We start from the raw sequence: 25,459 nt of genomic DNA, 5'->3' as shown, positions 1-25,459 counted from the left end.
GAAGGAAAAAAATGTTAGTCAAATCAAGAAATATTATACATAAAGAGATTATTTGTAATAGAGATAACCTGGGGGGGGGAAAACCCTAAATATATGTATAATAAGGGATGACTAACTAAATTAAGGTTTATCTGTATGAAACCATTTAAAAGGCTATATATCTAGTTCTTATAAACATAGGTAAATATTTAAAATATAAGTTTCAGAAGGACATGGTCCTCACCTAGCTTGTTTTCAGTTTTATTCCTAGGGCAGAGAATAAGTCCTGGCAGATAGACTTTTTTTTAATTAAAAACGTTTTTTTATGAAGACTTTTTTTTAAAAGAGCAGTTTTAGGTTCACAGCAAAATTGAGGGTAAGGTACAGAGAGTTTCCATATACTCCCTGCCCTCACACACGTACAGCCTCCCCCATTATCAGCATCTCCCACCACATGGTACACTTGTTACAATCGATGAACCTACACTGACACATAATAATCACCCCAAGTCCATGGTTTACATTAGGGTTCACTCCTGGTCTTGTACATTCTATGGGTTTGGACAACTGTATAATGACATGCACCCACCATTATATTATACCATACAGAGTATTTTCACTGCCCTAAGAATCCTCTCTGCTCTGTCTATACATCCTTCCTCTCATCCCAACCCCTGATCCCCACTGATCTTTTTACTGTCTCCATAGTTTTGCCTTTTCCAGATTGTCACATAGTTGGAATCACACAGTACAAAGCCTTTTCAGATTGGCTTCTATCACTTAGTAATACGCATTTAAAATTCTTCCTTTTCATGGCTTGATAGCTCATTTCTTTTTGCCTCTAATATTCCATTGTCTGGATGGACCACAGTTTATTTATCCACTCACCTACTGAAGGACATCTTGGTTGCTTCCAAGTTTTGTCAATTATGAATAAAGCTTCTATAAACATCTGTGTGCAGGTTTTTGTGTGAACATGTTTTCAGTTCCTCTGGGTAAATACCAAGGAGGGCTACTGCTGGATGGTTTGGTAAGAGTATGTTTAGGTTTGTAAGAGACTACCAAACTAACTGCCTTACAAAGTGGCTGAACCACTTTGCGTTCCCACCAACAATGAATGAGAGTACCTTGGTGCCACATCCTCACCAGCATTTGGTGTTGTCAGTGTTCCGGATTTTGGCCATTTTAATAGTAAGCAGTGCACAAAAATCTTTAATAAATATTTGAGAAATTAATGAAAAGGTAATATTCGGTGAAAAATATAATCTTATAAAATGTGCTTACTAGAAAAATCTGTATAGAAAAAGATCGGGTACGAAACAACCAAATGGGAAAAGAGGTCACTGGGAATTTGTTAAAAACAGCTTTATTGAGGTATGATTTTTACATACCATAAAATTCACCCATTATATATGTACACTTCAATTATTCCATTTATACAGCTGTGCAATTACCACCATAACCCAGTATCATGGTCAATTTGTTTTCTCATTCCTTCTTTTCTGTATGGTAAAGAAGGACTTAATTCTTTGAAAGGCCCCAGTGAAAGCTGGGTGGAGTTGAACTCTAAAATGACCTATAAGATTATTTTCTAGTCTAATGAACTCTCTCTTCAATTTGATACATGCATCTTTCTAGCACAAAGTGGACTGAAGGAATGACACAGCCCACATTGATCAGGAATGACACAGCCCACATTCTGTTTGGTCGTTATTCTTGGCCCTCCTGGAAATGAAAAGGTTCCACAGGATACTGATCACAGTCGCAGTTCCCAACGCGGATGTAGGTACTGAATGGAAGCAAATGTGAGCTCCCGGATCCTGCTAGCGGAGAGCGGAGCTCGCACGCTGCCCACGCCTCCCAACGCACCTGGGAAGCCGGCCCTACAGCCCTCAGGCTGGGGCCACAGATTCTCGGTGAAGCGCCCGGATAAAGGACCTCCAGTGTATTCACCTGGTTCCCTCCGACAGCGACCCCTCCGGGAAGAAGTCAAGTGAGACAGGTTGGCGCCTAAATGCCTTCCCAGCCCCGGCTCCCCGCGCCCCGCCTACAGCTTCCTACCTGCGGAGAAGCAGAGCAGGGACACCTGGTGCCGCATGCGGACCAAGCCTAGAACGGTGGGAGCAAAGAACATGGCTTCATCGTCGGGGTGCGCGGTCACCAACAGAGTCCGGCTTCCGCCTCCCGGCAGGCCAGCTTGCTCCGGACTTTTCATTCGCTCCCAGGAGTCCCAAACCCAGAGGAAGCCCCATGTCAGGACCGCCGCCGCCACACACAGCAGCAGACCCACCACCTCCATGCCCTGAGGAGGCACTGCGCCTGCGCAGGAGGGGAGGCGGCCGCCGGGCCGGCTCCGGCGGGAGACCGGCGCTCGCGGAAACCGCGTTCCGAGTGGAAATCCGTCCGGTTGCCCTGCTCCAACGGCCGGAGGCTTTAAGCGTCGGGCTGTGTGCTCTGACACGGACGCCTCCCAGCCCCTCTTCACGGGCTGCCGCTACTTTAAGCGGCCTTTACGAGCTCTCGTGCACGCTCCGTTTCAGGGCTGAGCCAACCCCCTTGCCGTCCACACAATACTTAAGGGGAAGCGTCTGAAAAGAACCTCCAGCATCTTCAGTGCGAGTTCCTCCTGTTTTTACGTCACCATTTTCTCACTCATTTCTTAAAACCCGGACTTTCTCGTAATTATCCGGGTGAACACCGACTTTGTTTCTCCTCCCTAATTCCGGGATGTGGAGTGGCGCCTTCTCTAAAGGAAAAGTATGCGGTGGCGAGGCCCGTCCGGTCAGTTCTCTGGGAGCGTGAGGCCGAGAGCGCACTTGGCGGGCGCGGGGGCCCGGGCTCCTCGGAGGGGCCGGAGGGAGGGCCGGCATCACGGGCGGGCCGGCCTCGCGCGGCCTTTCTGGCAGGCCCGCTGCGAACGCAGCCTGAGCCCGGGAAGCAGCTGCGCGGGTGGCCGCGCGCACCCCCCGGGCCCCCGCTTCCCTCCCGCCCTCAGCCCGGGCTCTCAGGCCCGGGGCGCGGCCTCGCGTCCTTCCCTTTCTCACGCCCGCGGGGAGTCCCGGGCGCGACGGCAGCACCCTGGGTCCGCCGCCGGGCCAAGGGGGTACGCCAGGGGCCCGGGAAGCTCGGCCAGCGGAGGGAGTCGGCCTCCCAGCCTCCGGAAGGAGGAGGAGCCGGAGCAGCCTCAGCCGCGGTCGCCGGGCCGGGGGGTGGGGGGGCGGAGGAGAGGGGTTGAATCAAAATGGCGGCCGAGGTGGCGGAGCAGCAGCGGCGGCGGCGGCGGCGGCTGGAGTGAGCGCCCGGCTCGCCGCGCCGACCAGGGCCCGGGCAGGGCCGCGCGCGAGGCCGCGTCCTGCCCCTCAGGCCCGGGGCCGCGTCGGCCGCCGCGCTTCGTCCGCTCCCGGTGAGTAGGCCCGACGCCCGCAGTCCGGCCTCCGGGCCCCCGCTAGCCCGGGGCCGCCGAGGGCTCCGGGGCACCAGCCGCGGGGGAGGCTTTCCGGCCGGCGAGGGGCGTCGCGGGCCCGGCGGCTCGGGACCCGCCCAGCCGCCGGCCTCTTGCCCTCGGCGGCCGGGGCGAGCCGGGCGCGGCGGGGAGCGGGGCCGGGCGAGCGGGGGAGGCTTATGGAGTTTGGAGGAAGAATGGGTTGCGGCCGGGCCGGGGCGCCCAGGGTGTCCTGCGGGGAGCGGGCTGCGGGGCCCGAGGCGGGCGCGGGCCGGGGCCGCGGGTGGGGCCGGCGCAGGTGGCGGCCTGCTCTCCCTCCGGGGCGGAGTTGGTGGCTGCCCGGGAGTGTGCAAGGGGTCAGGGCGGGTGACAGCGGTGGACAAGTGCTTGAAGAGCAAACTAGTTCACCTTTGCGACCAAACCACTTGGGGTGTAATGGCGAAGGGAGGGCGGGGGGGACGGTGGAGATCGGAACCCGGTACCTTCTGCCTTTTATCGTTGCTGTTTAATGTGAATTCTCTTTTGGGGGGAGGAGCGATTCGAGAAACTGTAACTGAGAAGTCAGTCTTAGTGGCGAGGAGACTGAATTCTTCGAATTAGCCGGATTAGGTATAGTCGTGTATTAAAGGTGTGGGTGGGAATAGGTGATATTTGTGAAAAGTGTTTGCTCAGAGTGTCAGTTTTCTTTTACCGATGTTGCATGCTACAGTGCCGCTTCTCCAGAGTTTCCCTTGGAGAGCAGAGGTGTGGGTGATTCTAATCTGTGGGATTAGTGTTTTCACCTGCATCAGATTTGCTTCCCTAAGTATATCCTAATTGTACTGAAATTTACATTCCTTGCGTGCACCTTGGTGAGGCGGTGACTCGAGGCGGAACGTTGCGTAAAGAGCAACAGGCCTGGGATTTTAAAATGCCTACAAATATTCATTCATTCGTTCAACATGTCGTGATCAATAACTGCTGCTGATAGGTCACATGTGACTTTCTCTTGGATAACTGAAGAGTTGATGGCATTATTTAATTTTTAATAGTTTTTGAAAATGTTTTGATGTATCCTTTCGTAAAGATATTTATTGGCAGAACTAACTTGCCCGACCTCAGGAGCAGACCAATTTTAGAATATTTTTAGACATGGGTGAAGATTACAGAAGAAATAAGCAAGTTGTTGCAGAAAGAAACATTGTCTTTATTTTCTCATGCTGTTAAAATCCAGTGGAGGTTTATTTATTTATTTTAATATTTATAGTACACAGTTGCTTTGCCTTGCTTTAAGCACACCTGTTAATGGAAATCAAGGTTAACACACACATGTATATAAATAATATGCACATACATACATAAGGATGTGATTGCTTGCAGTACCAAAATACTCTTTCCTTTTACAAAAGGCTTGCCATATGTTGGACTCCTACCCCAGAGAAAATACAATACAAAGAGTCCTGATTCCTCCTTTAACTGTGTCATTTTGGAACATGATCAGTCTTTTTCTGCTTGTTTCCTCATCTATGATAGCAGGAAAACGTCTCTCCTAAGTTGCTGTTGTGAGCCTAAAAGAGCTGTTATGAAATTGCTCTACAGAGATCGTAAAGGTTATATTTCTGTGCCAGAGTAACAGCTCCCTCTTCTCTCCTGAAATGCTTTAACTACACATCTCCTCTCATGGCATTTACACTTTCTACCTTGTATTTAGGTACGTACCTGTTTTATCTCCTATTGAGGAGCAGGATGGGCCCTTCTCTGACTTTATCTTGAAGGCACTGCCTAGGATATTGACACTGCAAGTGTTTATTGAACGAATAAACATTGTATTCTAATTAGGGAAATGTGTTCACATTACAGCTAACCAAATACATCTGCTAACCTGCTGTGACATATTTATATAGGTGTGATTTTCTCCATGATCTATGAGGAATAAATTTTTTTAAAAATAAATTTATTTATTTATTTATTTTTGACTGCATTGATTGGGTCTTTGTTGCTGCGCGCCGAGCTTTCTTTAGCTGCGGCGAGCCAGGGCTACTATTTTTTCTTTTTTTTTCGTTGCGGTACGCACAGGCTCAGCGGCCATGGCTCACGGGCCCAGCCGTTCCGCGGCATGTGGGATCTTCCTTGACCGGGGCACGAACCCGTGTCCCCTGCATCGGCAGGCGGACGCTCAACCACTGCGCCGCCAGGGAAGGCCGCGGGGGCTACTCTTCGTTGCGGTGAGCGGGCTTCTCATGGTGGTGGCTTCTCTTGTTGTGGAGCACGGGCTCTAGGCGCACGGGCTTCAGTAGTTGTGGCTCACAGGCTCAGTAGCTGTGGCTTGCGGGCTCTAGAGCGCAGGCTCAGTAGTTGTGGCGCACGGGCTTAGTTGCTCCGCGGCATGTGGGATCTTCCTGGATCAGGGCTCGAACCCGTGTCGCCTGTGTTGGCAGGCAGATTTTTAACCACCATGCCACCAGGGAAGCCCAGGAATAAATATTTTTAACTGGGTGTCTTGTTGGATTTAATCATGTAGTAAAACTTAAGAATTTGCCCTGCCCACATAATTTTTTAAAACACAGAATGCTCAAAATTAACTTTCTTTGAATTTGAGTAAAATTTGTCCCAAGGCCAAGCATATTTGTATTAATCAAGCTATTTTTAAGCTTTTTTTTTTTTGTTGTAAATTTTGTGAAGTGGGAGATTGTCTTGCCATTGTTATCTGCAGGAGAAAAGCAGAGGCCTTTCAATATGCCAGGGATTGATGTAGGTAAATGTCAGGCTATTTGTTTCTCAGGTTTTTTGTGTTTGTTTTGTTGTTCAGTTTTAACTGTATTTTGTGACCTGTCTTTTTTTTTTTTTTTTGTGACCTGTCTTAATTGCAATTTCAAATTCTTAACTGATGCCTGAGAATGGTAGAGATCTCAAATACTTAGTTACTTCCTTGTGTTCATTTACTTCAGAGACTGGATTTTACTGGAGTATGGTACAAAGGTTGTCAGGGTTTATTATGTCTGGACTTATCTGTTGGTGTGTAGTTCATTCACTTGTTCAACCAGTGTGGCATGCCTTATGTTTACAGCATGTTACTAAATTCTATAAAAGTATAAAGTTGACCAGATCAGTTACATGCACAAAGAACTCAGTCTGTAGATTGATACTTTGTCCTTTTCAGGTTTAATGTTGCAAAAGTACATTTAGATAGAATATTATTATTATGTTTCCTCCTAGGAGCCATGCATCCCCACAGCCTCATACTCCTTGACAGTCAGGTCTAGAGCTGCCCATTCCAGCCTCCTCTGACTTTAAGCCCAGCTTCTTCTCCTGATCAGTCCAGCTCGGGGTGACTTGGCGTCTCCTGTCATGCTGCCCTGTCCCTTTAATTGTCTTATTGATTTAGTATTTTTATTTTATGGCTGTTTAATTTCCCTGGTATTTATGGCCTATTTTCCCCCAACTAAATTGTGAGGATCTCTGAAGAGCAAAGGTCTCACATTTCTTTGAGTTTCTCAGTGCACCTGGTTTGAAGCCATGCCAGTATTGCTGCTCAAAAAAGTTTGAGAATTCTATCTTAATAAATAGCAATTTAATAAAGAGTATCAAATCTTGTGTTAGATACCCCTAAAAAAAAAAAGAAAACATTGGTTTTCTATCAGGACTCCTTAAGAGTATTGAAAAGCTATGAAAGCTTCTGTCATGTAGCGATAACTGTATGTAGAGCATCTGTTTTTTATTTTGGTATTATTGTGGTGGTGGTTTTCCATGAACATTTTTACTGTTCTACCATTTTTTTCTACCCCAGAAGCTTGTAAGCTTGTGTGGTAAAAATATTACTTGGATATTACTTGGATTGTTTTCAGATACATATTTTTTTGGGGGGGGAGGCGCTCCTCTTTGCATGTGAAAATGAGACTATACAAAGACATAAGAATGTTCCTGGGGAGCTCTTCAGTTTGATTCTTCCATGTGTGCTGCTGTTACTTTTATTTAATAATCTCAAAGACAAATCTAAATTGGTTAAAATAAAATGCTCATAATTTATAGAGTTACAGAATGTGGAGTCATGTAGATTATCTAGTCTTACTTGTTTTACTGGTGAATAAACTGAGGGTCACTGAATTGAAGGGGTCTGGCCTAAATTGTTACTGTTGGCCAGTAGCAGAATCCAGTCTTCTGCCTTCCAGGGTAGCTCCTTCTGGGACACCATATCATCCATGGGATGAGTCAATGTGATGATTGACTACTACTTAAAACAAAAATTGGGGTGGGTGGGAAATGAGTGCTCAGTCACTCAGCTTAGATATTGAATTTAGGTACTCCCCCTAACTTTACATTTCTGCAGTGAAAATGTAGCTTGAAAAAACTTGGTATTGATCTACATTAGTAACATGATCACCGGGAATTATGTTTCATTTTTAATCTGCTATGATGATTAAAAATGAAATGACAGTACCTTCTGTCTTCTTAAACAGAAATGTCTTTAAGGTTATCTGGACCTACTGATGTTTAATGGAATTTAAGTGTTACAGTGATGGAAATTTTATTATGCCAATGGTTAGGTACCTCTGAGATACAAATAGATAGGTTAAATTATTTTATATATTAGTTATTGCTTGCTTCACTTACTCTCAAACTTCTGGACTTTTTTTTTTAAGTGTGAGAAACTTCAATGTTATATGAAAGCTTAGATAAATAGCGTAAACATGAACTATCTTTTTAATGCCGTGTTGAAAAGCTCATATAGAATGTTAGTTTTCAATAGGTACTCATGCCATAAAATTTGTTTTAAAGGAAAAGGCGTAGTATTCTTTTTAAACTAATGTCCTCACATGAATACTGAAGCATGGCATGTGTGTTTTTTTAATAAATTTTATTTATTTTTTTATTTATATTTGGCTGCGTTGGGTCTTCGTTGCTGCGCATGGGCTTTCTCTAGTTGCCGCGCGCGGGGGCTACTCTTCATTGCGGTGCGCGGGCTTCTCATTGCGGTGGCTTCTCTTGTTGCAGAGCATGGGCTCTAGGCTTGTGGGCTCAGTAGTTGTGGCACATGGGCTCAGTAGTTGTGGCTCGCGGGCTCTAGGGCGCATGCTCAGTAGTTGTGGCTCACGGGCTTAGCTGCTCTGCGGAACGTGGGATCTTCCTGGACCAGGGCTCGAAACCATGTCCCCTGCATTGACAGGCTGATTCTTTACCACTGTGCCACCAGGGAAGTCCCATAGCATGTTTTTTTATTCCACTTGGGCTATTAAATAATATGCCTCTTTTGTGTTGCATTAAGAAGGGTTGTTTTTTTCCCATTCTGTGCTCTTTTCTGTAATGCTATTTCCCTACCTTACTTTTCCAAACTCTACCGCACCTACATACTGCCTATTTTTTGAGGGGTTTTGAGCACATATCACTTCATCCAGGAAGTCAGTCTCCCTCCTCCTCCCTCTTCTCTGAAGAAAAGTGTTTTATGGTCTGGAAATTCTTAATGCCTCACTTACGCCTCTGCTATAACGTCATAGTTATTTATGTGCATGCCCGTTTAGTCCCCACTAGACCATAAGCCCATTGTGGGCATGTCTGTGTCTCAGTTATTTTTTGATCCTTCCCCTGCCCCCACTCCCAGAATAACACTCTGTCCCCAGGAATGGTGTAGTAGAAATTTGTTGAATGCATAAAAAGCAGCCCAGCTGCTTGGTGCAGCTGTGGAAGCCGACGGATACACTTTTGGGAACTTGATGGTGAGTAGTTTTTGGAAATAAAAAAACAGGTAGAAATTCACCAGTGTCAGTGAGATAAAATGTCTGTTATCAGTGAATTATTATTTTTGTTTGTTTGTTTTTGATTTGTTTTGTTTTTTGCAGTACAAGGGCCTCTCACTGTTGTGGCCTCTCCCGTTGAGGAGCACAGGCTCCAGACGCGCAGGCTCAGCGGCCATGGATCACGGGCCCAGCCGCTCTGCAGCATGTGGGATCTTCCCGGGCTGGGGCACGAACCCGTGTCCCCTGCATCGGCAGGCGGACTCTCAACCACTGTGCCACCAGGGAAGCCTTGTTATCAGTGAATTATTAAAGCATTTCTTTAAAAAAGTATTTCTCTCAGTTTACTGGGATTTTTGGGAGAAAGAGAAAGTAAGCACAGAATCAGTTCATCTCAGATTATTTGTATTTCAGGTAATATTAGAACAAAAATGTGTTAATTTATATATGCAGGGAACTTTGGAGTTCAGTGCTAGGGAAAAAATGTGAATTAGGAATAGTTGGTTTATAGGATTATTATAAAATCCCTTTGGAGGGATCCCTTTGAAAGAATAGTACTTGATTAGTTTTATATCAAAAATTAAATTTTTGAGTAGATTAGTCAAGAACAAAGGAAGAGAAAAGTTAAGATTACCAAATTATTTTGATCCCCGCCCCCCGCCGGCAGTTTCTACTTGAGGAATAAAGTTTGGAGTGTTTTTCTGTTTTTTTTTCTTCGTTACACATAAACTGAAATTAAACCAGAATAAATTGAGGTTACATTTTTTTAGGAAAATTTGACTAAGTTGTTAGGAGGGCCATAACCTTTATGGTTACAGATTGCCTCCCCCCTCCCCCATACTTTATTTAACTGATAGGCTCTTTTCTTGACATTTTTGTTGTCATACACAGTTTAGCATCAGAGTAATCTGTTTTCGGCAGTTCATTTCCCTTGGCAACAGCGCAGGGATTTGTATAATTTTGAAATGTTTTAAGTAGTAATCATCATGCCTTTGAACTCCTGTTCAAAGACATTTAACTTTGTATTACTTTTGATTAAGTTCTTTTAATTCAGTTTTGAATAACGATAACTTTTAAGTATTTGGAATGAAATCAAAACTTGTGCTTTCTAGGAGTTACAGCCTAAAATATACACAGTGTAAATATACCAGAAGTAGGGAGTGTGTAGTCCACTAACTGAGTGTGTGTGTGTGTTTGTGTGTGAGTGTGAGAGAATGGGAGGAGCGAAGGGGGAGGGCATCAACTGAGCAGGAGGGGAGGGTGGAGGAAGTTACTCCCTATTTACACAAAACCATTTTAATGAGTGAAGGGGGTATGTTAGTTTGAAATCTTTACTTGTCTTTTATTTATTATAAGTAATACATTATTTTACGGAAGTACAATATGGAAGTATATAAAGAAATTGAAGCACTACTTCCTAGATGTAACTTGCTAAGTGTTGTGTATTCGTTCAGGTTTTTTTTTTTTTCTGTGTGTATGTAATTTTCTGTATTATGGGACCATGATATGCTGTTCTTGTGTATACTGCTGTTCCATGTTGGTATTTTTAGAGCTACTTCTATCATTAACAGTTACATAGTATTCCACTTATAAAAAGAAAACACTATAATTTGTTTAATTAGTTTCCAGCCAGTACTGTTTTGTCAGAAAAACAAAGCTGTAGTGAATTATTTGTGTGTGTGTGTGTGTGTGTGTATGTGTATTTATTTTGTATATTTATGCAAGCAGCTCTGTAGCATAGATTTCTGAAGTAGTGTTGCAGATATATGAATAGTGTAGATCTGGATGGATATTGTCACAGTGTATGGGTATGCCCCAGACCCTGGCCAGTACTAGATATTGCACATAAAAGCATTTTGCCAATTTAAGAAGTGGAAAAAGGGACATCCCTGGTGGCACAGTGGTTAAGAATCTGCCTGCCAGTGCAGGGGACACGGGTTTGATCCCTGGACCAGGAAGATCCCACATGCTGGGGAGCAGCTAAGCCCCTGCGCCACAACTACTGAGCCTGTGCTCTGGAGCCTGTGAGCCCCAACTACTGAAGCCCGAGCGCCTAGAGCCCATGCTCCGCAACAAGAGAAGTCACTGCAATGAGAAGACCGCGTACTGCAACGAAGAGTAGCCCCCGATCGCCGCAACTAGAGAAAGCCCACGCACAGCAACGAAGACCCAATACGGCCAAAAAATAAATTAATTAAAAAAAAAGTGATTCTGACTGGCCTTTATCAGTCACTACTGACGCTGAACATTTTTTAATGAAGGGAGTTGTATTTTAGAAATTATCTACTTTTGTTCTTTGGTTATTTTTTGATGGGATTGGTGTTTTTCAGATTGATTTGAAGAGCTGTTTACATATTAGGGTATTCACTTTTTACGTATGTGCACATCCCCCTACCCCCCAGCTGTTCTTTTGTAGTATTATGTAGTCAGATATATCCAACTGGGACTGTGCTGGCTATGTGACCTTGGGCAGATTACTTAACCTCTCTAAGCCTTAATTTCCTTATTTGTAGAATGGAAATAGAGATAATGTAAATAACATTTAGCATAGTGGCTGGCACACGGTAAGTAAAAATTCTAAATGTTAGCTGTGTTCATTATTGGTCTATATATGGCTTCTGAGTTTCATGCTCTGCTTAGACCTTCCTTAGTCTAAAATTTAAAATATTCATCCATCTATTAAACTGAAAAAGCAAAGTGAGGAATATTAAGTATAGTATGCTACTGCTTGTTTTAAAGAGGAAACATAATGTGTACATATTCACTTTTATATCGGAATATTTCTGAAACAAAACCTAAGAAACTGGTATTCCTTGTTGCTTGCTGTAGGATGGAGAACTGAGAGGCACATGAGTGAGAGACTTGATTGTATACCTTGACTGTATTTTTTTTTATTTTTTTGGCTGCGTTGGGTCTTTGTTGCTGTGTGCAGGCTTTCTCTAGCTTCTGAGATTGGGGGCTACTCTTCGTTGTGGTGTGCTGGCTTTTCATTGCGGTGGCTTCTCTTGTTGCGGAGCATGGGCTCTAGGCGCATGGGCTTCAGTAGTTGTGGCACGCGGGTTCAGTAGTTGTGGCTCACAGGCTCAAGAGTGCAGGCTCAGTAGTTGTGGTGCATGGGCTTAGTTGCTCTGCCACATGTGGGATCTTCCTGGACCAGGGCTCGAAGCCGTGTCCCTTGCATTGGCAGGCGGATTCTTAACCACTGTGCCCCCAGGGAAGTCCCTTGATTGTATTTTTAAAACAAAGAAGTCTTTAGATTTTAATTGTTTATTTTATTATTATTTTTTTTGCTTTGCCTTCCTTTCTTTTCCTTTTTTTAAACTTCTAATTTTTGGGGTCCATCTGGAATTCATTTCTAGTATAGGACATGAGGTAGACATATATTTTGGGGGGATAGAGGTGTGTATGTTTTTTCCCCTGAAATAACCAGTTGTGTCAGCACCATTTGGTGAATAATCCAGCCTTTGCCCCAGTTACCAGATTTGCACCTTCTATCAGTTTACTAAATATGTTTGGAACTGTTTTTAATCTGTTATGTTTTCTTGATATATGTTATCATATTCTTTAAATTACTGTTGTTGTATAATTTTGATGCTAGTAGGGTTAGTCATCTGTTCATTACTCTTTTTTTTTTTTTTCAGACTTTGGCAATTCTGGTCTATGTATTCTTCTGGATGAACTTTAGAATCATTCTGTGAGGTTCAAAAAGAAATCTTGCTGAGATTTTTATGGGGAATACTGAATAGTGATTGGCAATATTGAATTCATAGGTTAATTTTAGGAAAATTGACACCTTTGTGTACTTCCTATCCTTTTTTTCAAACAGACTTTTATGTTCTTCAGTAGATTTTCAAACTTCAAATAAGTTCTGCACATTTCTTGTTTCTTTTGTCCAACAAATATAGTAGGGAATCAAACAGGGAGTTTATATTCTAGTGGGGGAAGCCAGTTTAAGTAAAACAAATGAGTGCATTTCAGATTATGATTGATCTATAGAAGAACAAAAAGGGTAACTGGAGGGTGGCTGGGAAAAGGCCCTTATGAGAAGATGGCATTTGAACTGAGACCTAATTTTGAGGAGTCCTTGGCCCCAAGGGTGAGCCAGGAAGAGCATTCCAGGCAGAGAGTAAAGGACAAAGGCCTGAGTCAAGGAAGGACCTGGCCCTGGGTGAGGGAGCTGGAAGGAAGCTCCTTGTGGCCTCCTGAGCAGTTGTGGGGGCGGGTGGGAGCCCCTGGGCCACAGTGAGGAGTTCAGCTTCTGTTTGAAGTGCGTGGCAGCTCCGGAGGAGTCTTGAGCAGAAGAGTGATGTGTTCTGATTTATGGTTTAAAAAACATTTGGCTTTTTGAGTGGAGAAAGTATTGAAGTGGGAAGTCCAATTAGGAGTTTCTTGCAGCAAGAGATGAGGATGGGGGTAGTCAAGATGGAGAAGCATGGGAGGCTTGGGGGCGGGGCATGGAAGGAAGGCTAGGACTTGCTGTTGGAATTGGTGTGTTGAGAGCTAAGAACTCTTAGGTGCTGGGGAGGCCGTGTGTGCAAAGAAGAGATGGTCCCTGCCCTCAGAGGTCTCTGATGGTTTTGTTTATTATTATTATTATTGTATAGAATTCAGTACCTTTTAAGTCAGTTGCTTTTTTTCTACTTTATTTTGGTATATACCTTAGAAGTAGAGTATGTTCATTAGCCTTGTTTTTTTTGCTTCCTAATCTTTAGCAGTCTCTCTTAGCAGGTCAAAGGGGAGGCAGCAAAACATGATCTTTAAGATAGCTCTGAGCTAAAAAAATTACCTTGTAGAAGTTACTCAGCCTCTCCAGTGCCTTACTTAGGTGAGCTCGTGCACACCATGCTCTTAGTACACTGCTGGGGATGTAGCAAAGCCTCAATAAATGGTGACTTTTTGTTATTCTCCTTAGGTATTGTCATGTCTATTAATCCCAAGCATCCAAAGTTAACATTTTTCTTTTTTTTTTTTTTTTTTTTTTTGGTATGCGTGCCTCTCACTGTTGTGGCCTCTCCGCGTTGCGGAGCGGAGCGCAGGCTCCGGACGCGCAGGCTCAGTGGCCATGGCTCACGGGCCCAGCCACTCCGCGGCATGTGAGATCTTCCCAGACCGGGGCACGAACCCGTGTCCCCGGCATCGGCAGGCGGACTCTCAGCCACTGCGCCACCAGGGAAGCCCAAAGTTAAAATTTTTCTGATCTCAATACCCTGTTCTTTGTGTTGATGGAGGAGAGGGTTGGTAAATAGTTGTCCTTTTTTTTTTTTTTAAGTCTTTATTGAATTTGTTTCAATATTGCCTCTGTTTCATGCTTCGGTTTTTTGGCTGCGAGGCATGTGGGATCCCAGCTCCCCGACCAGGGATCAGACCCGCAACCCCCCGCACTGGAAGGCAAAGTCCCAACCACTGGACCGCCAGGGGGGTCCCAATAGTTGTCCATTTTCACTTTGAAATATATTCATTCTTATAGCTGGAGTGAATATTGCTCAATTTAGAGAATTAGGTTAGTACAGTGCCGCTGTGCCACAGGGTTCTCAGTCATCTGCCGGCTGCCGTCTGCCTGCTGCTGCTGTCTTTGGAAACTTCTCCTTTCTCACCTTAGGTAGGGATAGCGTAGTGTTGTTTTCACTCAAGAATTATTTATTGAATGTCTGTATTCTTAGATTAATGAAATGATTATGCCCATATTAATGTGTTCCTTTCATTGTCATACTTTATCGGGGGTAGGGTAGTCTAAAATGTTTTTTTCTTTAGCTCCCCTTTATCTGTCTTCTAAGTGAGATGTCATTATGTCAAAAGAGGCCACAAATAAAACACCTTGTTAATGACATTCCCCCAGAGTAACTCCTCCCCGCCCCGCAAAGGGAAGAATGCTTTAGATTATTTTACAGGAGAAATTCTGTTCCAGTTTAGCACCACTCTGATCTCATACAAATTACAGAGTTCACTTGGATGGTTCTAGCCTCTGTATCCTCTCCTGGAGGCTGGACCCCGAGATAGGCTCAGATGGCTCCAAACCTTCGCCAACCCAGAGACTCTTAGGTGGTTGGGATATCCCAGGGGGTGGTCCTTAGCCTCTCCCTGTCTCCTGGGCTTTTGGAGTTGGACTAGAGCTGAACTGCTTTGTGAGAATTAATGAGACCCGATTTGCCTCAGTTTAGTATCCAGTGTTTGGCACCTGCAGTGTCATAGAGGCCATTCTCGTATGCCATACTTTTGTATCGAAAAGTATTATTTGGTCATTTAAAAGAAAATTGAATTGTGTCCTTTTCCTGCTTTGGTGAAATGTGGATTTCACCTCTGTTGTGACCCTTGGTGGAGTCATTCTTGGTCATCTAAAGAGGCGTCTGTAGTCCTTCCACAGCGAAGTATATTTTTAGCTCTTTTTCCAAGACAGCTTAGGCCACCTTGAAAACCTATCCAAGTACATTTTGATTATGCAGAGATTGTAGGCCAAAAGCCAGGAGTTCCTGGGGAGAAAGGATTTGTTTTTTTTGTTTTATTGGTGTTTTTTTTTTTAGGATTGCATTTGAAATATTGTTTTGCAAGATAAGTTTCCTGTTGAGTAAATTTGTGTGTGAGTATGTGTGTCTTTATTATGTTAATATGGGAAGATTCAAAGAGAAATTTAAATAGACTGACTTCATTTTACTGTATTTTATTACCTGTTTGCAAAACGTTGGAGGCTAGTTCTGAGTTTATCTCCAAAATTCTGATAAAATGTGTGCTCGTCACTTATAACAATGACATCTGGTTTTAGTATATTATTTTCATCCTAGAATACAATTATATATGTTTATGATATGAGGTTGTTGCACATAAAATCTTGACAAGGTTTCTTAAACATTTCACAGAATTTTTATAGTCCATGAGTCAAGCATGTAACTGTGAGTTAATGAGTTTTGGAGCTATGAAGTGAACTTAAAATTGGAAACTGCCATTTAAGGTTTTCCCTTCCCCTTCAGCCTCCACTTTAAACCGATTCTTTTACTTCAGTTGTTTTCAAACTGTCAAGTGTTCTGTGGAGGTGTCTTGGTGAGCCAGGACTGGAGTGAGGGTCCGAGGCAGGACGGGAATGGGGAGGGGGCTGAAAAGACAGATTTAGGTTCCGCGTTCTCCCTGAATCAGAGTATTTCTTCTTTGTGTATTTTATACATTTGGCTTCCATGTAAGATGTTTGAGGAAAGAAAGAGAGCTGGTTAAACAAGGGTCTGAACTGTTGTGTTGTGTCTTGTGGGTAAGTTTTTTTTGTTTTTTTTTTTTTGCGGTACGCGGGCCACTCACTGCTGTGGCCTCTCCCGTTGCAGAGCACAGGCTCCGGACGCGCAGGCTCAGCGGCCATGGCTCACGGGCCCAGCCGCTCCGCGGCATGTGGGATCTTCCCGGACCGGGGCATGAACCCGCGTCCTCTGCATCAGCAGGCGGACTCTCAACCACTGCGCCACCAGGGAAGCCCTAATCTCTAGTTTTGCTGATGTTTTGTTACCACCTGTGGTGGGCTGATAGTAACTAACTTTAATTTATTTTTAAGATGATTCAAATTAAACTTCACTAAAATCACATGAGAAAACTGGGACGTCATGAAGGATTGGTTATGATAAAAGGGAAACACGGACAAATCATTTGACTTATATTTGAATGACATTGAATGTATGTGTTGAAATCAGGACTATCATTGCTGAAAATGAAAATAAAACAACACTGTACTCTATAGATCTCTCATCATGTAGGCCACTGATGGAAAAAAATTTGGATGACCTTGAGCTAAGATCTTTCCTTTTGCCTCTCCATTCCATTTATAGCTTTATTTACTTAGGATGTCTGAATTGGGAGGAGAGCTCAGAGACAGATCACCTAAGCATTTCTTAGGGGTGCAGATCAGAATTACTTGGACAATGTATAAAATATTTGTGAGCATTCATACAGTGAAATACATTACAGCAATAGAAAGAATGAAGAAGCTCTTTATGGAGTCAAGAAAACGATTGTCAAGATCTATTAAGATGTTAAGTAATAAAAGCAAGATATAGAACAGTATATTATCTACTCTGCTCCCATTTATGTAGGGGGCAAAGTGTGTGTGTGTGTGTGTGCTGTTTCTAAAGGATACTCCAGAAACTAGTAACTTTGGTTGTCTTTTGGGAGGAGAACTGAGTAGAAGCTGGGGACAGGGTGAGAAGGAGATTTTTCCCTCTGTATTCTGTGGTACTTTGAGAAACTCTTAAACCTTACGTATAATATCTATTTCCAGAAACAAAAACAAACAAAGCCTCCCCCCCCCCCCCCCCCCCGCACACACACACGTTGACTTTTCCCCTTCCACTAGCAGGTGCAGGTGTGTAGGAAGGGAGTGCTGCCCAGGTGGTTTTTTTGTTTGTTTTGTTTTAATTAGTAGGAAGGAATGGTTTATTTTTATTCATTTATTTATTTTTAAAATTTATTTTATTTATTTATTTTTGGCTGTGTTGGGTCTCTGTTGCTTTGCGCAGGCTTTCTCTAGTTGCGGTGAGTGGTGGCTTCTCGTTGTGGAGCACCGGTCTAGGCGTGCGGGCTTCAGTAGTTGTGGCTCTTGGGCTCTAGAGTGCAGGCTCAGTAGTTGTGGCACACGGGCTTAGTTGCTCCGCGACATGTGGGATCTTCCTGGACCAGGGCTCGAACCTGTGTCCCCTGCCTTGGCAGGCGGATTCTTAACCACTGCCCCACCAGGGAAGCCCCTTGGTGGTTTTGATGGGTGGTCTCACCGCACATCTCAGCCTCTCAGAGTAGCTCACTACCTGCTGAGAAAGCTGCACAGCATCACAGAGAACACTAGCTTCTCCCATTTTTGCCGCTGACAACTTTGTGACATAGAGAAATGATTGAATTTCTCTGTGCTTCAGATTCCTGGTCTGTGAAAGCGCTGTTAGTTGGGCCTTGTGGGGGAGCAGGCAGGAAGCAGTCCGGGAGGCGTTGGCCCTCTTCTCACCCCTTCCCTGGCTGCTGCTGGGACAGCAGGAACAGTGCAGTGAGTAGTAGTAAGGATGGTAACATTTAAAAAGTTGTTTTCTCTTAAGTTTTCTTTTAAGGTTAGATTGAATGGCAGTTCTCTAGAAAATTTTATTTTCTAAGCCTAGCTGGGTAGGAATTTGGATCAAGTTGGTGCACTGAATTTTGCTCTTCCCAAATCCCTTAAGATGATGAAAAAGAAAAAAGAAAACTTAAGCCGTGTGTCAATAATATATAGTATTGTTTTCTGTATTTCGAACATACGTATCATTCTACAAGTTGTTTTCACCAAGCTTTACTTTTTTTGAGGTTTATATGTATTGAAACATAGCTGTAGTTTATTCATTGTAACTGCTGTATAGTATTTTATCATATGAATATGGAATTTAAGCTGTCTTCAAATTTGCCTATTGCGCTGCTGCAATAAATATCCTTTTGTATGTACATGCGAGTTTCTCTAGGGTATATCCTGAAATTGCTGGGTTGTAATAAGAATGATTCGCATTTCAGATCGGTGTGGAAAGGCAGACATGTTTAGTAAGAGTTTTGTTTGGATAATTAACTATCAAGTAGTAAAGAAAATACATCTAGACCCCTACCTTACCATTCTTTAGAAAAAAAATTTAGATGATTAAGGAGCTAAATGTATTAAAAAACTTTAAGAAGTGTAAAAGGGGAAAGTAGAAGAATATTTGAAAATTTTGGGGTAGAGAAGGTCTTCAGAAAGACAAAACAGGTTATGAATGCTGAAAGAAAATATTTGTAACGTAAGGTCACACACCAGCAGAACCCCATGCAGTCTCCCCCACCCAGTCTCAGGCCTGGCCTCAGTCACCCTCTCCCTCACTCCCCCTCAGCATCCTTGCTTTGCCTTAGGGCTTCTCTAGTTTCTCTCCATGGAATGCTCTTGTCTTTTCAAGGCTTTGGCTCAAAAGTCATCTTAGAATATAATTTATTACCCAAACTGGGACCGTTTTGAGAAGGAAATGGAGCATAGTTAATAACTGCACTGGGATAGTAGTTGTAAATTGGGTCTGTTTCAGGAAATTGGGGCATACGGTCATCCTAGCTGAGATTGGCTTTCTACCTGCCAGACGTGTCTCCCTTTCCCTTCTCCCATCCTGTTTTATTTATAGCACTTTATCATAGTATTTTGTGGTCACTTATTGTCTACGTCACCTCAAGATAAGATGCCAATCGTGGTCTCATTCTATGCCAGCATTTAGAGCTGTTGACACACAGTATATACTGTTCAGTAGATGTTAACTGAATACGTACATGATATTTCTGCCTTTGGCCTTGAAGTCTTGTGAAGATGTGATAGACACATGAAAAATAGAGAAGTAGTGGTATATACAAATCATACTTATATAAAACAAAATGTTCTCATTTATAAGAACTTTTTTTTGTGGCATGTTCTAAGTAAAATTTTTCATTAGCTAAATTTCTTAAAAAACAATTTTCTAAGCTTGTGTATTGGATATTTAGGACAGTTCCTTGAGAAACATCCTCAGGCATTCATTTTTGGATATATCTGTATTGAATAACCAAATGAATTCCTCGATGTGGATTTGCTGTGGTAGAGGATATGCATATTTTCAAGGCTGATGCTGTATAAATTGCCATTCTTCTTTAGAAAGCAATTTGTACCCATTTTACATACACACCAGTAATGTGTGCAACAGTACCTTTTTCTCTAAACCCTCACCAGACACTAAGCATTATTTTTTAATATTTTGCCAGTTTCTTTGTTTTACTTTTCTGTCATTATTGAAGTTGACTTCATTAATTTTATTTCCTTTGTTAATCTCATATTTCTGTCATATCTTATATTTCTGTTGCGATCATTTTTTCTTATTGACTTGTAAGGTACATATGTATATGTATATCAGAATTTTGCTGTTGTGCTTTTTCTGGTTTGCAGTTTGCCATTTTAGGGTGTCTTTGTTTTACAGAAAAATTTTTTCTCTGTCAAAGATAACAATCTTGTTGTTTGTGCTTTTGGGGGTTGTGCTTAGGAGGGTGTCCTCTGTCCCTTGTTTGTATATGTGTTTCTGTTAGGTTTCTTGAAAGTCCTGCAAACGTTACCTGGTCTTTTGAAGGACCCCAGATTGGAAATCACTTTGGGAATATCAGTGTCCTTAATTTTCTTGCCTTATCCTAAGCGTCAAGGAACAAATTAAAGGGACAAAAAGCTTTCTGGAGAGAGATTTAGGACAGAAACCTACGACTGGATGCAGTAACTCTCTAATACTGTATTTCAGCAAAAAGATGTCTTTGCTTATAAGATACTGTTATTTACCTCTAAGATTAAAGGAAAAGTACTACTCATGAAACCATAAAATGCTAGTGATTGTGGGATGGATATTGACTTCAGAGTTTTTAAGGTATGAACATGTGGGTATTAGAATTCGTGAACTATGGAATATGTCAACTTGGACTGCAGCACAGTTGTTTTTATTTATTTTTTAATAAATTTATTTATTCATTTAACTTTTGTCTGCATTGGGTCTTTGCTGCTGCACGCGGGCTTTCTCTAGTTGCAGTGAGTGGGGGCTACTCTTTGTTGCGGGGCACAGTCTTCTCATTGTGGTGGCTTCTCTTGTTGCAGAGCACAGGCTCTAGGCATGTGGGCTTCAGTAGTTGTGGCACACGGGCTTCAGTAGTTGTGGCTCGCAGGCTCTAGAGCGCAGGCTCAGTAGTTGCGGTGCACGGGCTTAGTTGCTCCGTGGCATGTGGGATCTTCCCGGACCAGGGCTCGAACCCGTGTCTCCTGCATTGGCAGGCGGATTCTTAACTACTGCGCCACCAGGGAAGCCCCAGCACAGTTGTTTTTAAATCTTGTGGTTGCATTGTATAGTTTTTTTGCTTGTCTGATTTTGACTAGGTAATTTTTTAAAAACTTTATTGAAGTATAATTTATGTACCTTAAAATTCATCCATTTACATTGTACAATTCAGTGGTTTTTAATATATTAGAGATATGTGCAGATACCACTACAGTCAATTTTAGAACATTTTCATCACCTCAAAAAGAAACCCCAATACAATTATTCAGCCTTAAAAAGGAAGGGAATTTTGATACATGCTAACACATGGATAAACCTTGAAGATTTCTGCTAAGTGAAATAAACCAGTCACAAAAGGACTGGTGACTCATATGATTCCACTTATATGAGGTCCTTAGAGCAGTCAAGTCCATAGAGACAGAAAGTAGAATGGTGGTTCCAGAGGCTGGGGGAGGGGATGGAGAGTTAGTGTTTACTGGGTGTAGAGGTTCTTGTGGGGAAGATGAAAATGCTCTGAAGATGGACGGCGTGATAGTTGCACAGCAATGTAAATGTACATAATGCTACAGAAATGTACACTTAAAAATGGCTAAAATGGTGAATTTTATGTTATGTGTATTTTACGACAGTGAACAACAAAAGAAACTGCATACACTTTAGCCATCACCTACTATTCCTCCACCCCACCCCACCATCCCTAAGCGCCCACTAATCTACTTTCTGTCGCTATGGATTTGGCTGTTCTGGACTTTCATATGAAAGGAATCATCAGTCACTATGATTGGCTTCTTTTACTTAGCATATGTTTCAGAGTTTGTCTAAGCTGTAGTGTGTATCAGTGCTTTGTTCTTTTTTGTGGCAGAATAATATTCCCTTGTATGAATATACCTGATTTTATCTATCTGTTCCTCCGTTGATGGACGTGACATTTGGATTGTTCAACGTTTGTATAGTTATTTTGGGACTTAACTTGAGATCTCATGATTCTAAGACGTAAAAACCTACTCCACCTGTATTAAGCAAAGAGGACTTACTGTGAGACTATGTAGGCCGTTTAACAGGTATCCAAGGAGAAAGAAAGAAATACAGCACCTTCTCTGGGGGCTGATTCAAGGAGTGTGAGCCTAGGCAGTTCCCAGTGTGTCTCGGAGGGCCTTTGAGGTCTCTGGGCTCCACTTCTCTCTGCTCCTGTTCTGGTCTGTGTCTGGACTGGCGTCCTCTGCTCCCCTGTAACTTCTCTGGCACATGCTCTGGCTCACCTTGACTCCTACTCTGGCCAGTTCGCAATAGCTAATGTTCTCAATTCAGATTCCTGGAGGGGGATCTGATTGGTACAACCCGGGTCCAATAGAGTAGTTCACTTGACATAAACATCATGTCAAAGCCACACCTTAACAGGGCCAGAGTTTCTAGGAGTGCAGGGTAGAAGGAGTGCAGAGACCTGGTGTGACCTGCCTCTGTAGGGCACTCATGCTAGTCAATCTGAAGATGGCCTGATTCTCTAGGCCAGTGGTCATCAAACTTTCTGGCCTCAAGACTCCTTTTATACTCTTAAAAATTATTTGGCACTCCAAAGAGCTTTTGCTTATGTGGGTTATATGTGTTGATATTTACCATATTAGATACTAAGATGGGGAAATTTAAAAGATATTTATTTAAAAATAATATAAACCCAAATCTTAACGTAAATAACATTTTAATAAGTATTTTCCAAAATATAACAAAAAATTTGATGAGAAGAGTGGTATTGTTTTACATTTTGGCAGACCTCTTCTGTATCTGAAAAGAAGGTAGCTTGTTTCTCATTTCTGCTTCAATCTTGCAATACGTTTTTTTTTATATATATAAATTTATTTTATTTATTTATTTTTGGCTGCTTTGGTTCTTCGTTGCTGTGCGCGGCTTTCTGTAGTTGCGGCGAGCAGGGGCCACTCTTCGGTGCGGTGCGTGGGCTTCTCATTGCGGTGGTTTCTATTGTTGAGGAGCACGGGCTTTAGGTGCGCGCGCTCAGTAGTTGTGGCTCGCGGCTCAGTAGTTGTGGTTCGTGGGCTTAGTTGCTCCACGGCATGTGGGATCTTCCCGGGCCAGGGTTCGAACTTGTGTCCCCTGTATTGGCAGGCGGATTCTTAACCACTGTGCCACCAGGGGAAGCCCCAGTATGTTGTTTTGATGGACGTTTATGAAGAAAAGCTAACCTCAGGTAGACATGTATTTAGAAAAGGGAGGGGGTATTTTAATAGCCTTTTAACATAATTGTGGATATTCTTTGATATCACACCCAAACCAGACAAATGGTAAATTTTTAAAGGTTAGTTACTGTGTAGAATCTGAAACCATATTAGTAAACCTTTCATATTCTGTCACATTAAACATTTATTGGTTTGTCTTGCGCCTATTTATTTAACTGTGGTAAAATGTTTTGTACTTTAAATAAATATTTCATTTATGCCTTATTTTGTAATTCTGTATTGGTCATTTGGAAAATACTGATTCATTGAGTTATGCAGATCTTCAAATTTCATTATGTAATATCACACTTGTTAATACCACCACCAATCTTGCCAGAAAAATCTTTAAATGTGGGGAAGCCGTCAGGCTCATGGTGACAGATGGAAGTTTTTCCAAAATCCTCATTTTCAAAAAAAATTTGGCAGTTGTTTTTCTTGAAGTGATAGACTCACTTTGTTCTTCCTTGAAAGCTTTTCTATCCCTAATGCCTTCTTAGGCTGTCATTTTGGGGCAGAATTATTTAATAAAGACAATATTTCCTCTGCACAAATGCTTACCTTATAAATACTCTTGAATCCTTTTAACAGTTGACTTTTTCACAACCCCCAAATTTACAGCCGTAGATTTTTGTTTTTGTAATATGTAATATTTGCGTTTCAGATATTTACTGAAAGAAGGATGTTTACTGAGCAGTTGCTATGTGCTGGCTCCTGAGCTAAGATTTTATGTGTGTTCACTTTGTGTAGGTACTGGTATTATTTGTGATATGTTAAAGAAACTTTTTTAAGTATAGAGAAAAAGACCCATTGATGTTTTTAAAGCCCCAGTAACTTCTATTATATTAAGTAAGTAAGAGAGAAAGCTTTTACTGATAATAGTGGTTTTGTTTATGTAGCTATAGTTGTGTTATTGGAAGCACACCTGGTGCTTTAGTACTTATCAATTCTTTTCTTTCCCCATCCTGTTTAGGTGATTTCCTAGAAGCATGATTGTTTGTTGCACTTGATCTCACAACCTGGTGAGGACTTCTTTACTGATAATGTCAAGTTCAGGTTATCCTCCCAACCAAGGAGCATTCAGCACAGAGCAAAGTCGTTATCCTCCCCACTCTGTTCAGTACACCTTTCCCAGCACCCGTCACCAGCAGGTAAGGAACAGCTATTATGCAAGTTGCATACGTATTTTGTGTTTTTCTTTACTCTTTCCATTTAATACATTTGTTGGTCAGAAACCAAATACAATTATATATATATAAAATTGTTATATATATTTTTTAATGGCAAGAACCATTCTCAAAGGTGGGGGACCAAAGGTTAGGGATTAATTATATTTATCTTCTTATTGTGACTTTATGCCAGATTTCAGGAGGTGAACATGTCTCTGCTTCTGATTGTAGGAGTTGTTGATGGATAGAGAAGAATCAATTGCCTAGAGTTTCTAAGTTAAGACCTCTGTTTATGCGCCAAGTTCTGGTTGAGTATTAAGCTGGCCGGATGACTTGGCCTCTCTTGAGTGAGGGCCAGGTCCTGTGCTAAGGTTTTCTGTATGTGTGTTTACTCTGTGTAGCTACTGGTATTATTTGTGATATATTAAAGAACCTCTGCCTTGAGAGATTTGATGGTAGGAAGATGAGTTTGCATGATTGTTTTACCTTGTGAAAAATAAAATAGGTGAAATTATCAGCTTAGAGTGTGCCAGGGACGGGGGTGTAAGAGGTTTGAAGAAAAGAGAAGGGAAGGGATGAAATGGTCATTTTGGAGAACAAGAAAGCACACTTACCAGCAAATATAGTTGAGTACTACTGGGTACTACCGAGGACTCCTTTAAAGCATGGTCATGATTACAAAGTGAGAAGGGACATCCTTACGTTGTTTCTGTTTAGGGGAACATTCAGTCTTTCACTATTAAGTATAATATTAGTCGCATTTTTTTGTAGATGTCCTTTTTTGGTTGAAGAAGTCACTTTCTACTGCTAGATTGAGGATTCTTACATGGTTAGGTGCTGAGTTTTGGTTGTGTGTCCTTCCTGCCCCAGTGCTATTCATCTGATTACTGATTTCCTAGGTTATTGTTGCTGCTGCTTTCTTTTTTTTTAATCGACTTTGGGATTTACTTTATAATAAAATTGTATTATATGTGTACATTTTGACAAGATTCATACAACCATAAAACCACCACCAAAATGAAGAAAGAAAAAAATGTCTATCACCACAGAAAGTTCCCTTGTGCCCTGTCCAGGTCAGGCCTCCTCCCCCACTTCCCACAAACCTCAACTCCCAGGAAACTGTGGTCTGCTTTCTGTCATAACAGATTACCTTTGTCTTGAGTTT

At 42.4% G+C, this 25,459-nt stretch overlaps 2 protein-coding genes across 18 annotated transcripts in view; one reads left to right on the top strand and one right to left on the bottom strand.

Annotated features, from left to right (window-relative positions):
- The window catches only part of PIGL (phosphatidylinositol glycan anchor biosynthesis class L), a 59,949-nt gene extending 57,671 nt beyond the window's left edge, over positions 1-2,278 (bottom strand). For all 5 annotated transcript variants that reach the window (XM_033847772.2, XM_073797329.1, XM_073797330.1 and 2 more), the window contains exon 1: positions 2,041-2,278. In XM_033847772.2, the coding sequence (XP_033703663.1) occupies positions 2,041-2,278 (238 nt within the window). The remainder of the gene's footprint in view (positions 1-2,040) is intronic.
- Positions 2,279-2,626: 348 nt separating this feature from the next.
- The window catches only part of NCOR1 (nuclear receptor corepressor 1), a 142,049-nt gene continuing 119,216 nt past the window's right edge, over positions 2,627-25,459 (top strand). For 11 of the 13 annotated variants that reach the window (XM_019944112.3, XM_019944119.3, XM_019944111.3 and 8 more), the window contains exons 1-2: positions 3,244-3,382; positions 24,099-24,276. In XM_019944112.3, coding sequence (XP_019799671.1) covers positions 24,169-24,276 — 108 coding nt within the window. In that variant the 5' untranslated portion in view covers positions 3,244-3,382; positions 24,099-24,168. Of the gene's footprint in view, positions 2,761-3,243; positions 3,383-24,098; positions 24,277-25,459 lie in introns of those variants that run through there. The other 2 variants (XM_019944107.3, XM_019944110.3) reach the window with 2 other exon arrangements.

Source organism: Tursiops truncatus, chromosome 20, assembly GCF_011762595.2.
Source record: "Tursiops truncatus isolate mTurTru1 chromosome 20, mTurTru1.mat.Y, whole genome shotgun sequence".
NCBI lineage: Eukaryota > Metazoa > Chordata > Mammalia > Artiodactyla > Delphinidae > Tursiops > Tursiops truncatus.
The sequence above is the reverse complement of the archived record's forward strand: the minus strand, read 5'-3'. Positions and strand labels throughout refer to the sequence as shown.